General features: G+C 37.3%; 1 protein-coding gene across 1 annotated transcript in view; it reads right to left on the bottom strand.

The window, feature by feature from the left end:
• PGR (progesterone receptor) overlaps positions 1 to 15,020 on the bottom strand; it is a 61,290-nt gene that overhangs the window by 15,277 nt on the left and 30,993 nt on the right. Inside the window, exon 4 of the mRNA XM_065581550.1 lies at positions 5,525 to 5,830. Within this exon, the coding sequence (XP_065437622.1) occupies positions 5,525 to 5,830 (306 nt within the window). The remainder of the gene's footprint in view (positions 1 to 5,524; positions 5,831 to 15,020) is intronic.

Here is a 15,020-nt window from a genome sequence, read left to right as displayed (position 1 = left end):
CAAAGAAAGAAATTTATATTTGTCAAGTGTTCTTGATGTTGTGTCAGACAAGCTATCTGTTATTTTAAGAGAAATTTAAATACGTAGTATTTTTGTTATGTATCTATACGTCTCCTTTCATACCTTGTGCATGTCTTAAATAAGATCTGATTACTAACAGTATCAGACAGAATCCTATTAAACATCCACTGAAAATAAGACTAATACAACAAAAATTGGCATTAACTTTAATTTTTGAACTCCTTTTAGTTCACTCAATGGGACTTTATATTTTTCATTTATATTTTTCTTTAAGAGCCTCCAGGATCAGCTAGTTAAAGAGCAAACATGTACATTTCTAATATTGTAGCAGTTTCCAGTAGGTGGTAGCGTTTGACTTGACAATTCAAATGTATCTAATTTTACAGGCTAATTTAGCAGTATTTCTTAAGTAGGTAGAGATTAATCAACAGTAGGCTTGTGATATTTTAATTATCATTAGCCATTTGACTAGATTAGCTAACCTCTCCCAATTTTTTATGCTGAGCCACATATTATTCCTTTTCTTGGTTTTGATCCTGAAATGATCAAATCAAATATAATTTTATGAGTTATGAGTGACTATGTACTTTAGGAAACAACAAAGTTCTTTATATACTTTTAACAAAAATAGGACAGTTTACCATACTCGTTACCATAATCAGTTCTTATTTATTAACAGTTTCTCCTTATTCTAAATAAGAGCAGCAGTTAGAATTATAATAATTCTTAGTTCTTATGTACCCCTTTTCATCAGTAGATCTCAAAGCACTTTACAAAGGAGGTCATTATAATTATCCTCATTTTACAGATGGGGGAACTGAGCCACATAAACATCTATCTGCACATGTCCTTGTTCCAGCAAATAAATGGAAAGTATTCACTGCTTTTATTTTTCAAAAGGGATAAAACATTTGGTCCACAACATTTAATTTAAACCAAACCTTATGTTTCAACAATTTCATTAGAATAATGTCTCCCTGTCACTGGCTTTTATTTACCCAGACGAGGTTATTTCAGAAAGAGGATTAAATTTCTTAACTATCAATAACTCTTCAAAATTATACAACATGAAAACTTTCTTATTTCCAGATAATCAAACCTCCAGTCATTTTCTTTCCAAAATAAGCTGCAATGACTTTAAGAGTAGTTTCTGTTATTCTAAAAATTTAAAATGAGGCATGATTCTTTTGTGGAAATATTTATAAATACTTTTAATTATTTAATTGGTCTTTGCTGCAATCTGTGGCAAAGTGCAGATTTTAAGATAATTTCAGAACCATTTTCTGATGGTGTTTTCATAGGGCAGTTAGGGGTCTTTTGGTGATCAGTCTTTCTATCTGTCTAGATTCTTATACTGCATCCATCACTTTGGTATAAGAGCACTACAGGCTAAGATTTTTGGTGCTGGGTACACAAAAAAAAGATCAAAGACATGCCATCTTCACTCAGTACTTCTGGCCTCCCAGTCTGAACTTCTGCTTCTCATTTGGGTTCAACTAGTTGATGATGGACATTCTCTGCATTATCTTGATATTTCCTTTAGTCCTTTTAACCATTTGGTCTTTGTCTTGCCTAAGTTATGCCTTCACATTATACTTCCACAGTCACATGCCATGTTAACTTTGACATTTCTTGACTACTAACTGATTAACTTTGTAACTGTCACTTAATAATATTGATTTTTGTATGAAATAGTAAAAGTTTGTGTTTGGACCAGTCAGTAGGTGAGTGTTTAAACAAAGAAGAGAACACCAGCATCAAATTCCCATTTATGACAGTGATTGGCTAAGTTTAGTGCATACAAGGCAATAATCCTACAAACTTTCATAGTGCCTCTCATTATAGGACCTAGAAGCTCAAAACTTCACTCAACATATAATTTACACCAACATTTCCATCAACACTAATAGTCCACTATCTTTAACAGTTCGTAAATATGAGCTCCTCTTTCTACCCATAATTATTATCAGCTACAGCACTTTTGTTTGACAAATTAAAATATATTTTCAGTACAATGTGCGGGTAGCTGCCTGTACAATCTCCATTAAGTTCTTCGTGGCATCATTCCACAACAGGATCTATCTTTTAGTGAAATGTAGTGGTATTCTTCGAATGTTGGATAACAGTGATTTATGCAAAGCATGGAACAGCGCTGGAGTGACTTACTGCCCTGTCTACCAAATAGATTCAGCAGTGTGTCACATTAGGAGCTCTGTTCTGACTTCTCGTGCCATATACAGTGTTTTACATTATAAAGGAAATACTTACCTGATGAGATGGCGGATCATCTTAGTATTATATTTTAGGAATAGGAAAACATTACAACATGTCACAGTGAGGTCAGTATCACAAAAAAAAATGTTTCCTCACTAATGTGAACCAATGTACATTGGATGTTTATATACTTTGTATGAAAAAGGGTTATTAAAGTTTCCTCTCATTCTAATTTAACAAATTTCATATTCTTCAATTTACATCTAGGCTTGCAACTATATTAAGTTGGTAAAGTAGGTGAATGTAGCCAAACTACAGGAAAGAAAATAGCAAAAATGGAGGAAGTGTCCTAAATGGGTAATTTTCATATGTTCACTCCAGCTTTTTTTCATTCCTTAGAACAATTTCATGAGACTGGCATAGATTTAATTAGCACAAGTGGCATTGCTGTCACAGGCCACCTCAGTTCCAATGAAAGTGACGGGAATTTTTTCTATTTTTCTTTTCTGTCCTGCTCCTCCCCATTTCATTTAGTTTTATTTTGTATTAGGCTATGGGGGGGGGGGGGCGGGGATCGATTTAAGATACACAAATTCAGCTACATGAATAGCGTAGCTGAATTCGACATATCAGAGCCGACTTACCCCGCTGTGAGGACGGCGGCAAATCGACCTCCGCAGCTCCCCCGTCGACGGCGCTTACTCCTACCTCCACTGGTGGAGTACAAGCGTTGATTCGGGGATCGATTGTTGCGTCCTGACGAGACGCGATAATTCGATCACCGAGAGATTGATTTCTACCTGCCGATTCAGGCGGGTAGTGTAGACGTAGCCTTAGTCACAAAGACATTTATTCCACATCATGTTGTCTGAGCTTGTCTTTTCTTGTCCTCTTTTTTGACTGAATTCAAAATAAGCAAATCTTCAATAAAAATGCTTTATTGATGTTTGAAGGTTCCCTCAGTCTGTTTAATAGTATCTCAGAATAATACTGTGTTACAGTATCTTTTACACCACTTATGTCTTTTAGGTCAGGTTATAGTTCTCTTAGGGCCTGATCCGGAGCAGACAGGTGCCAGTGGAAGGACTCCCCCAATTTCAGTTGGTGTTGTTGTATCAGGTCCTAAGACTTGTCTGTTTTAAGACAAGTGGTGGTATTTATACTATAGATGGTTTTACAGAAGTAAAAGATATTTTGGGATGTGTGAGGAGAGTGAGGGGAGGATTGATCTGAAGTTGTTTATAATTATTACTTTAGCACAGATCAATAATATACTATATCCCTTTTCCCTGTTCCCATGAATATGTTTTAATGCTAGCAACAAAGTATGTTTAGGAAGTGGCTCACTGAGGCATCGAATATTGATTTTTAAAAGTTGGCATATTCAAATTATGCAACAGCCATTTTTACAGCAACAGTCTACAGGCAGAGAATGCCTCTTTTGTACAATACTCCTTCAAGTGTGTACAATTTATAAAGATTTAAATGACTAGATATGTCAAATGATGACAGAAGATATAAGAGAGTTCAGGAGATCAAAATATTTATTTAAAAGGAAGCGGGGAAGGGAGAGTATGATGAAAAGCAGGAAGTTGGGACTGAGTTCATTCTGAAATGAGCAAGTATGGTGATCCTGCTGTAGACTCCCCAATCTCAACTGTGTAGAATACTAAATTCCAAACAGAGCTGCATACAAGATTTACAAGGAAACAAGATAAATACACAACTGCAAAAGTGCCAAATATTCTCCTACATCTCCATACAAAGCAATCTCAAAAACTGACATAAAACACTGAAGAGACGAGATGGGTGAAACAATATCTGTTATTGGATCAACTTCTGTTGGTGAAAGAGACAAGCTTTTGAGCCACACATGGATCCTACATGTGCCTACCACAATATATACCTCATCCAGTGCACTAAATGCCCCAATAACAACCATGTGGGTGAAACCAATCACTATGCTCTCGAATGAACTCACACAAGAAAATGACAGGTTTCAGAGTAGCAGACATGTTAGTCTGTATCCGCAAGAAGAACAGGAGTACTTGTGGCACCTTAGAGACTAACACATTTATTTGAGCATAAGCTTTTGTGGGCTACACCGATGAAGTGAAAGCTTATGCTCAAATAAATGTGTTAGTCGCTAAGGTGCCACAAGTACTCCTGTTCTTTTTGAAGAAAATGATAAAAGACAAAAACACCCCATCACCAGTGCTTGAACACTTTTCACAAAGCAATCACTCTATATTTGACCTATCAGTCCTCTTCCTCAAAGGAAAACTGCACAACAGTTTCAAAATACGACCCTGGGAGCTTAAATTCATAACTCTGATAGACACTAAAATCATGGACTGAACAGAGACACTGGATTTATGGCTTATTACAACAATCTGTAACCCACTAACTCCCCTCTTTTAGTTCTATGACTGCAGAGGCTTTACCAGGCCACTCTGCCTTGAATGGTCCCTTACAATATTTGCTAAATACGCTAAACAATCTGTTCTTCTTGCATTTTTCTGTGATGCTGGGAATCCATGAAGAGCTCTATGTGGCTTGAAAGCTAGTCTCTCACCAATAGAAGTTTGGTCCAATAAAAGATATTACATCACCCACTTTGTCTTTCTAATATCCTAAGACTGACACCGCTATAGCTACACTGCATAAAACACTGAACATATTTTTCATTTAAAACAGCTTTAAAAATAGTTATTTTTTTTAAACTAACCCAATTTCTGAAAAAGGTACAAGTTGCACTTTTGTTGAATCTGTACTACTCCATTGGTCACTGGATCCTTCCGTATTCAGTGATATTGGAGCATTCGTCTAATCTCTTTAAACCTAATATCTTTTTAGTCTTATAACACCAAACAGTGTTGCTCTCAGTTTTCCCATGTTATTTTTTTTTAATCATCCTAACTACAATAAGATAAACATACAATAAAAATCTGTTTAAATACTCTTACACCTAAAGAATATAAAGTAAAAAAAAAAACATGTCTGCTCATTTACAGGAATTCCTTTAAGAAGGCTCTATTGTCTGCTAAAGAGATCTCTCTGGTACACAGAAAGTCCAATTTTATACTCTTTTGGTGAACTGGCAGTGTTATTATGTATTCAATTAAATTTCTTTATTAAGGATTCAATTATTATGCATTCAATTTATTATTTATTACATTTCTGTATATACCTGGTTTTAGTGCACAGCCAATAAACAGACTAAATATTCTTTAAATAATTAGCTTGATGACATATATTATCATAACTATGTATAGAAAGATGTTATTACCTGGTAGTGATTTAGACCATTTGACTACACAAAGGAGTTGCCTCTCACATAATTGATTCAAACTGGTCAGCAAAGCACTTGGGGTTTCAGGTTGTGTGTTGTCATATCCTGCATAGACCACTTCTGGCTCAATGCCTTGTAAAATGTTGATCAGTGGGGGAATAAACTGTACTTCTTGATTTGGTGAAAAGGATATCCTCTGGGTTAGAGCTTGGCTTTCATCTGGAAGGGCCACTGGCTGCTGGAGTGCAACAATATCTAGTGTCCTCACAACTTTCACTTTGTTAAACTTTTTAAACTTTCGACCTGGGGAAAAAAATAGTTTAATGGCACATCAAAAAAAGCAGATTCCCACAGAGCAGATTAACTCTTTTAGTATCTCTTAGATTATTACACTTTTAACCTTGAAATATTTTTTCTTTCTAATTTGTTTTCTTTTACAACTCCGAGTTACATATAATTCAAAAACCTTATAGAAAATTCTTAGTTTTGTTCCAGTGGAGGAAGAAATGGAAAGAAAGACATGAAAATATATTCTTTAAACGTCCCACCATATATACTATGTTACTGCAACTTGATAAAGTATTTCCTGGTTCAGTTCCCACTGTCCTATCACATTCTGATGGTTGAGCCAATTGTTCTGCAATTCAATTTCTGCTGAATGTAAGTCAATTATACTGTTTACATTGTTCTCCTCTACCCTCAGAAAAAATGCAAATAGTTCCCCGGTACAAATAGAAGTTTCTTGTTTCCCATTTCCATGCATAGACGACTTTTGACTTGTCTAACTTCCACTCCCAACTGACATAGTTCTCTCTGCTAAAACAGAAGAAGTATGAGAACAGAACTCTGAGGATATGAGGAAAATAGTGTGAATATATAGAGACAACACTCAAAAAGAACTTCAATTATCAGTGAGTAACCTTTCTTCTTCTACACATTTCCAGTTATGCACAACACCCAGGAAGGTGGACCTATGAGTACTATTTAAACAAAAATTGCAGAACTGCCCTCCCAAAGTAAGCATCAGATCTAGATGTCAAGTGAAGAAAGCTGTGCAGAGTAAACATACATACAGTACAGAACTCCATTATGGAGGCATACCATACAGTCCACTTTAGCCCTTGAAAAGTGAGTTCTTAGATGCTCAGGTATTGTCAGCCTAGCTAACATACACACATTAATTCACATGCATTCACCGTCCAAAAATCCTATGTGACTTCTTATATATCTTAATCGTATCCAGATAAAAACTCAAAACTCGGTGAGAATAAATACCTCTCCCCCACCTCAGCTAATAATCAAGTTCAGGTGAAACTCACATGACCCTTTTTATATGAATTTGGGGAGAGGACTCAGGACAATTGTAAAGTGAGGATCAGCCATTAAAATAAGCATCTCTCTCTTCCTGAATATATCACTGTTATAACAACCTCCAAACCTTCTGCCACTGCTGAAGAAATGCAAGAACAAAACATGTAAATCTTCTAATTTCTAACAAAACAATGAACAAGAGGAAACTCTTGGATATAAATCCACCAGAAATCACTTCGGGCATGGAGACGGTCTTTACAAGCGCAGCCAGCTGTCGAAAGGAAGGAACTAAAGTGGTGGGGGATGCACAGCCTTCTATAACCTCGGTTCCAAACTTTCAGGGCTGTTAGAGGGCTTTTGTGTGGCACCAGCAGAGATTACATTCCCCCAGGTCCTGAAGTTTTGGGATATCATCCCAGAAGTGGGAATATTCAAAGGCCACCTTGCAGGTGGTGGAGGAAGAGTAGAGGTAATAGCAATGTTAACAGTTAGCTAGATGGATTATGCTTCAGCTTTTTGAAAGCTTTTTCTAGTGCACTGTCAAATAGTTACTTACCACTGAAATATGCAGCTGCTAATTTACCCTTTGAAATGGAATCAGTATCCCATACTTTAAGCCAGATGTTACATCAGTCTGTAGTGGAGTAAATCATTCCAGAAGCTGAGAATTTATAAATTGAATGTGTTGTTTCATAAACAATAGGACAAGATCTCTCCATCCTCCTTGTCTTCTTTTCATTCTATTTAACAGTTCTGTTAGTTTAGGGCTGGGTTTTTGTCTTTGTTACACACATTTTACAGAAGGGTAATTCCATTATTTAAAAGAGTTACTCTTGATTTACACTGGCATGAGAGGAGACTCTAACTCTCTGATTTCAAATGAGAGGGGGTGTAGATGAGTATACTTATAGCTAATCTAAAAACACAAAATCGGTTTTATAATCTCAAATACATGTTCTAATTCTTCAGTATTATTCATCCATAAAAATGAATAAATAAATATTTAGCACACAAAAAAGCTGCACAATTAAAAATTAGATTACAACATTATTTGTGGCCCAGTATAACACTTAAGATAAATAGGGAAGCATATTAAATATTTTTTCAAGGAAAATAATCTGCTAATATCATAAATATACAGAATGGAATTTTCAAAAGCACTCAAGCAGTGATCTAACTCTGCTCCCAGAGAAGTGAGTGGCAAGATTCCCACTGATTTGTTATGCAGGAGATCAGAGTAGATGATCACAGTAGTCCCTTCTGTCCTTAGACTCTATGACTTCAATGAGAGCAAAATTAAGCCAGTGATGAGTGCTTTTGAAAATCCCTCCTTCAAAACTATCAACTGTTTTACATCAGTTGTCACTAAAGATAGTAACAGAAAAAAGAAGAGGCAAGCAGTCCTGGTTAGTGACTCCTTAGTAAAATAACAAACCTAACACTCAAACCTGGGTCACAGCTGACCCAGGTAAAGAAAAAAGGATCATATGCTGTTACGTCCAGATGAAATGACATCACAACAAATATTCCTAGTATCATAAATAATGCTGGAAATTTCCCACTAATTATAGTCAAAGTGTGTATGGCTGGTGAGGGGTATGTGTGTGGAAGGGGGAGAAAAGGCAGCAAGGGAAGGTCTGACAGTTCAAGAATTACTTCATGGACTTGGGAAGAGAACAGAAGACAAGGTCAGCAGAGGTAATAAACCTGCAGATTCTTAGGGTGCCAGTCATGAATAAAACAAATGAAGCCTTAATATTAAGTTATGGATTTGTAATCACAGGGAAGCTTCAGTAGCGAATGAATAAAGATACATGCTTCTAATGAATTAGAATGCATCAAAATAAGGACCAATTCACAGAATTACTTAGAAATTGTTTCTGGAAATATAGTTAAGCAGTCACCAGGATAGTATATACACTGTTTTCAGATCTTTCTAGTCAATTGCAAAGGTGAGTCCTACCAGACTCACATTAGCATTTGCAAAGGCTTGGCACCTGCTTCAGGCTAGTCATGCCACATTAAGCCTCTATTGCTGGAATTTTAATGCCACAGGAAAAAATGAGTGGTTTAACAATATTTGGATTTTAAAATTGTATTATACAAAATATTAAAAATTATTTCCTGCTCTAAGATGAACGAGCATCCCAAATTAGTTCTATACCGAATAAATAGTGATGTCACTTTGGCACTAACTCATCATAACACATAAGAGCTCTGTGCATTTTGTCATTGGGGTGTTCAGTCACACCAGCAGCTTCATGGTACCCACAGTTTCTAAATCCACAATTTATTGAATATTACTGGACAGTACATTAATAGTGCATGGGAACTATGTACAACTACTGAACATAAACCAACAACATAATAAAAACTACTTAAATGATAAATGCTTAACATGCATATGTGAGATTCACTAAATTGTTTTGGTGCATAATCCTGCACTTTGATTTTTCCTTTTAAGCACGTATACAGAAGCAAATTACATGTCAGGTACCATGGTGCACCAGGCATTCTGTATTAGATAGCTGGTCTTCTCATAAGACACCAATGCCTCACCCTTTCCAGAACCCGTAATCAGGTGAAAAATGTCAATGATTCATTATTCTTGACACCGTACCATGGTTTTGACTCCAAGGTCACTATGCTCCTCTGGTTCCATATCAGAGAACAAGTTCTATACACCTCAGAAGGTTGTAAACAAGCTAAGGGAACAAAGCAGAGGTAATACATCTTGATTTTAATAAAGCATTTGAAGCAGTGGTTCAGGAAATATTACTTGGAAAATTAATTCAAATTTTCTTGTATATGAGCACTGTCAGATGGACTGAAAGCTAACTGAACGGTGATTTTCTAGCAGTGGGGCACAACAAGAAATCAGTGTTTGACATGGGTCATTTTTAAAGTCTTTGCTACTGATGTGGCAGAAAGGGCTAAAGAATATTTTACTTCAAGCTGGTGTGCTATGTACGGCAGTGAAGACAAAGAGATAATAGAGATCAAGAGGGGTTGGAAATATCAGCAAGAAAAAATAAAATGAGATTCAGCTTGGAAAAATAATTGGAAGCATAGATTCAGTGGAAGGGAAAAATCCAGAAACCTGTAACATTCAGAGAAAGCTGTGGCAACAGTATTCAGTAGACTGCATATAAGTTTGCAATGCAGTATAGAAACAAAACAAGGCAAATGTGATTTTGTACCACATATGCAGAAGTGTCATTCACTCGGGGCATATATGCAGAAGCACAGGGAGGTGACAAATTAATGTGTTCAGTTCTGGAATGATGTTACCAGAAAGCTAATGACAAAATTGAGGGAGTGACAACTCTAGGGGTAGAAGTGCCAGAATATAAAGTTCCACAAGTATTTTAAAGTTTTTAATGACTAAAGAAGAAGAATTATTACTTAGGGTGCTATAAATGCAAATTAGACTGCAGTGTTTCTACAAAAGAGTTTGTGAGTACTCTATGCACCTATTTACTTACAACACATCAAAATTAATTCTAAAATCATTCAGACGCATTTAACTGCTTAGAAATTAGTTTCTAGAAACATAGTTAATGCGTTGTTAATATAATACACACACTGAATCAAATTCACTCCTGTGCTAAGTAGGTGCCAGTCAATAGCTGTCAGTGGAGGCTACACTCACTACTCCCAGCAGTAAGTTTAGTCCAATGCCTAAACAACCATACAAGCCAGTCTATATCAAGTGGGAATCATAATCAAAGTCTCTGTAAAGTCTTGCAGCCTGTCTCAGATTGGTTAAGCCTGACCAGACATCTGTCATTCAATGACAGACCTGCAGGTGGCTATTTTACAACAGAAAAACTTCAAAAACAGACTCCAACGAGAGACTGCTGAGCTGGAATTGATATGCAAACTAGATACAATCAATTTAGGATTGACTAAGGACTGGGAATGGCTGATCCATTACAAACACTGAATCTATCTCCCCTTGTAAGTATTCTCACACTTCTTATCAAACTGTCTGTACTGGGCTATCTTGATTATCACTTCAGAAGTTTTTTTTTCTCTTACTTAATTGGCCTCTCAGAGTAGGTAAGACAACTCCCACCTGTTCATGCTCTCTGTATGTGTGTATATATATCTCCTCAATATATGTTCCATTCTATATGCATCCGAAGAAGTGGGCTGTAGCCCATGAAAGCTTATGCTCTAATAAATTTGTTAGTCTCTAAGGTGCCACAAGTACTCCTGTTCTTTTTGCGGATACAGTCTAACACGGCTGCTACTCTGAAACCTGAAATAAAAATGTGCTGGAACTAGCAACAAAAGTGTATCATTTAACAATTTTTATCATATTTGCTTTAAATTATCATTGTTGCCCACGAACAATGCAAGAGAGATTAGGATTATTAATGATACTGAAGCCTTACAAAACATTAGATTCCCAATCCTCTGCAAAAATTGAAAATGCTATTGCCTGTGCCAAATAACTTTCAAGTCAGTGTAAAAAATAAGGATATTAACTAGACATTTCATATTATATTATTATTGAGGGGATTTGGCAAAAAAGCTGGTATGCAGGAGCACTATGAATATCTTTCAAAGAGAAAATGTTCAGTATTTCCCTTCCCCAGATCTTCTGTATGAATAGGTATATGAATTACTCAAGTATTCACTATTTTTCTTCATATTTCTCCCTTTTTAGGAACCTAGTGGGGTTTAAAAGTTAGGGAAGTAAGTTGTGAATGTTAAAGTGAAAGTGAATTTGCATTTCTTTGGTGGAAAGATCATTTTTAGCCTTTGCATTCCCTTTTGTTCAATATGAAGTGAATGTTGGCACTAGTACCCTATTTATTGCACTTCTACCATGGGAATTATGGATCCCCAGCAGAAGGCAGAAGGCAGTGGCACATCATTGATACAGATGCCAGAGTGATAAAGGACTATCATTCTAAGAATATAGATTGTTTAAATCATGCAGATTTATTTAAATGTATAAGAAACTACAAGATTGTTACATAATTTAAAATATTGGTGTACTTGTTTTCTCAACTTTTTGCAGAAAGTATTAAGAATAGTAGTATAAAGAACCTCTTCACCGCATACACTTTCCAAGAGTTTCTTTATACTACTATGGACAAACGTGGGATTTGTTCACCTGAGTTGGGGAACTAATGGGAAAATGTGAGTTTAAAAGCACAATGTTAATTTGCGGAAAGGTTTACAGCTGGTCAGTTTTACCTGATTTGTTTTCAGCAGCATTATCTCTTTGAAGAATGAAAGCCATTCGCTGTTAATGTGAATATACATTGTCTTCTAAAATGTGTTAGTGTCAGTTGGAAATGAAACATGACTAGCTGCTCTGACTGCTGAGCAGTCTAATACCGTTTAGGAAACAAAATGATTATTGTAATTCAATTGTGTTTATAATTTCTTATATTTTGAAATGTGATTGTTATTTCACAGCCTCTTGCCAGGACCCCATGTGTCAGTATCTAGAATTTATGAATTTTCAACAGCCTTTGCTCTTATAATATGCAGCAAGAAGCACAGATGTCTCATTCCTTTTTTCAGATCCTTACACTTGCATTAGGTAAATGGAAGACCAAGCATTTTTTCCTAATCCAACATCCACAAACCCATGCAAAGTGCAGAAAAAAGTCAAGCCTCCAGATTTAATCTTTCTATATATGGAATTACCACCTAAAGCTGTGATGATCTGATAGATCTCCTGAGTTCACATAGACAAACTGAGTTCCCATCAGTACTTAGATGGGAAAACTCTTTGGAATTACTAGATGCTGCAGAAAGTGACGTTGATGGCTCACCATGTGGCATGCTCCCTGCTGAGAAGTACAGACTCAATACCCCCATCATGATGTTAGGACCATATGGGATGCTGTAGGTGTCATCTATACCTCGTAGGACATAAAAACAGAGGCCATGACCACTTATACTTGTTAAAGACCTTGGGTGAGGTTCTGTGCTGCATTGAATTCAGTCCAGGAGGAGACAAGTTTCCAGGGGCTTTAAGCCACGTTTGCACCCTCCTCCTGATCCTGGTCTACCAGGAACGAGCCCAGCCCAGTCACTGACATCATTTAGACAGGCCTGAAAAGCCCTTGTGATGGGGTCTATCAGGCATTTTCTGGTCCCAGCTGGCGGGTGTTGATGCCTGGATACCCCCTGCTGAAGAAACCCACTCAGACCAGGCTAAAAGGGCCAGGAGGAGACAGTGACCAATTGGGAGCCAGCAACCCAGTGAGTAGGCTTGCCTGCTTCTTCTCGGGGCCCAGGAGCAGTGCTGGGTGAGACTGGGGCAGAGCAGGAGCTCATCAGTGCTAGCCCAGAACCCCAGTGCCTAGTCAGGGCCTTGCCCTCAAGCATGCAACTAAGTGGTTGCCTTTGAGTTTCGTTTGTTTATTTAAAGGCGCAGACAAATTATGAGTGGTGTTATCCTCTGTTAAATGTTCAGAGACTGATGCCACACTTGTAGCACAGGCCACCCTGCTTCAAGAAGTGGCCACAACTTGTGGACGAAAGCAGGGATTGCCTGCAGTACCTCATGCTTGGGCCCACCATAGGTGTGACAGGGCATCCCCACCTGTGACCACCCACTCCCAATGTTCTCCTGCCATCCCCCGCCCTGTTCATGACGAACCATTTGCACCCTTACGCCTTTCAAAGTTAAGTTAAACAGGAACATGGCACTCTTGTTCCAGCATAAGAATGTCCACACATGGAGTTATTCCTGAGTAACTTCATATGTAGAGAAGCCCTGAGACCCCCAGCCTGCAAACTCTTAAACATGTACTTAACTTAATGTATATGAATAGTCTCTCTTGACATTACATGCAAATGTGTTTGGGTGATATCAAGAGGGAAACAGTGTCTTGGTCCATCTGGATATTTTAGCTTATTTACAGAGTAGAGGCAGAATCCCGAAGAACCCAGCCAGCTCTTCCACCCCATCCACCCAGCTTTGCAAAGCCTGAACCCCAGAGGGTCTTCTGTGGGAATTGGAGATAAGGAAGCATACTGTAAATGGCAATTTCCCTTCCATACCCCTAATCCCAAGCCCCATATGTGGGCACAAGCTCCAGCTCCCCTTCATGTGCAGATGTAAGGGGATGCATGGAGCCCTAAGCCCTAAATATCGACCATTTGTGGCCAGCCACAGCATTTGCAAATTAACACGACTGAGCTGGATATTTCCCTTCTATGCTTTGGTGCAATACGTAGCTCCAAGACTGATCTGGATCCGGATTAAATCAAGTGCATAAAGCAAAACACCAAAGAAAATCCTGCTCAAATTAACAGTAATCTGAAGACGGAGTATAATGTAATATATGTAAGAAATTGTTTTAAGAGAGAAAACCATTTCTTCTGTTCCCCACCAGATAAGCTATTAGCCAAGTGCCAAGAACTCTAAGATCTAATGCAAAAAGTGTGTGTGTGTGGGGGGGAGACATTGTACATTACCACTCAGAAGTAAAAAGGAAATGCTAATTTTCATCTGTATTCATTTATATCACTGACAAAGGCTAAAACATAGGAGTAACACAGGGACCATCAGTTCAGAAAAATCTAGCACCAGAGCCCTAAGCTATTACAGGAGTTGCAAGTGTACAAGGTTATAAAAATCTAATTTTAGTTTTTTACATAAATATATTCAGTTATTAAAGGACCCAGATGGGAGAGGCAATACAATCACCAACAGTGTATAATCTTGATTTTTCCAGCTGAAACAAGTTAGTAAAAAAAAAATCTAATAGGTTGCACAGCACTAAATGAATGCCATTTAAGACATACTAGTTTATTCTGTCTCTTCTTTCTCTGTATTTTTAAAATTATTGTTTTAATTCTCTTCTATTATTCAGGTTTATCCATTTTTCTCCATTCTGCCATCCTCAAATAGCTGTTTTCTTATCATCTTAGCCATAAATTTTCAAAAGCTGCGCACGGTTAATGGAAGTTATTGCCTAAAATGCTACATCAGCAGTTTGAAAAATATAGGGATATATATCCGTCCTTTCTGCATGTAAGCGCTCCAAAACTTACCCTGTAATTAGACTGTCTCCTTGTAGGGCAGTGCTCCCAGGCTGTGGGTCTGCTGAAGCAGTGTTCAGCTTTCCACTGGCTTTGCTTGCAGTTACACAGAGGAAGCAAAATGCTGTCTATACCAACCTCTCCATTCTACTACTGTATACCA

Source organism: Chrysemys picta, chromosome 1, assembly GCF_011386835.1.
Source record: "Chrysemys picta bellii isolate R12L10 chromosome 1, ASM1138683v2, whole genome shotgun sequence".
Taxonomy (NCBI): Eukaryota; Metazoa; Chordata; order Testudines; family Emydidae; genus Chrysemys; species Chrysemys picta.
This window is presented reverse-complemented; position numbering and strand designations above follow the sequence as displayed.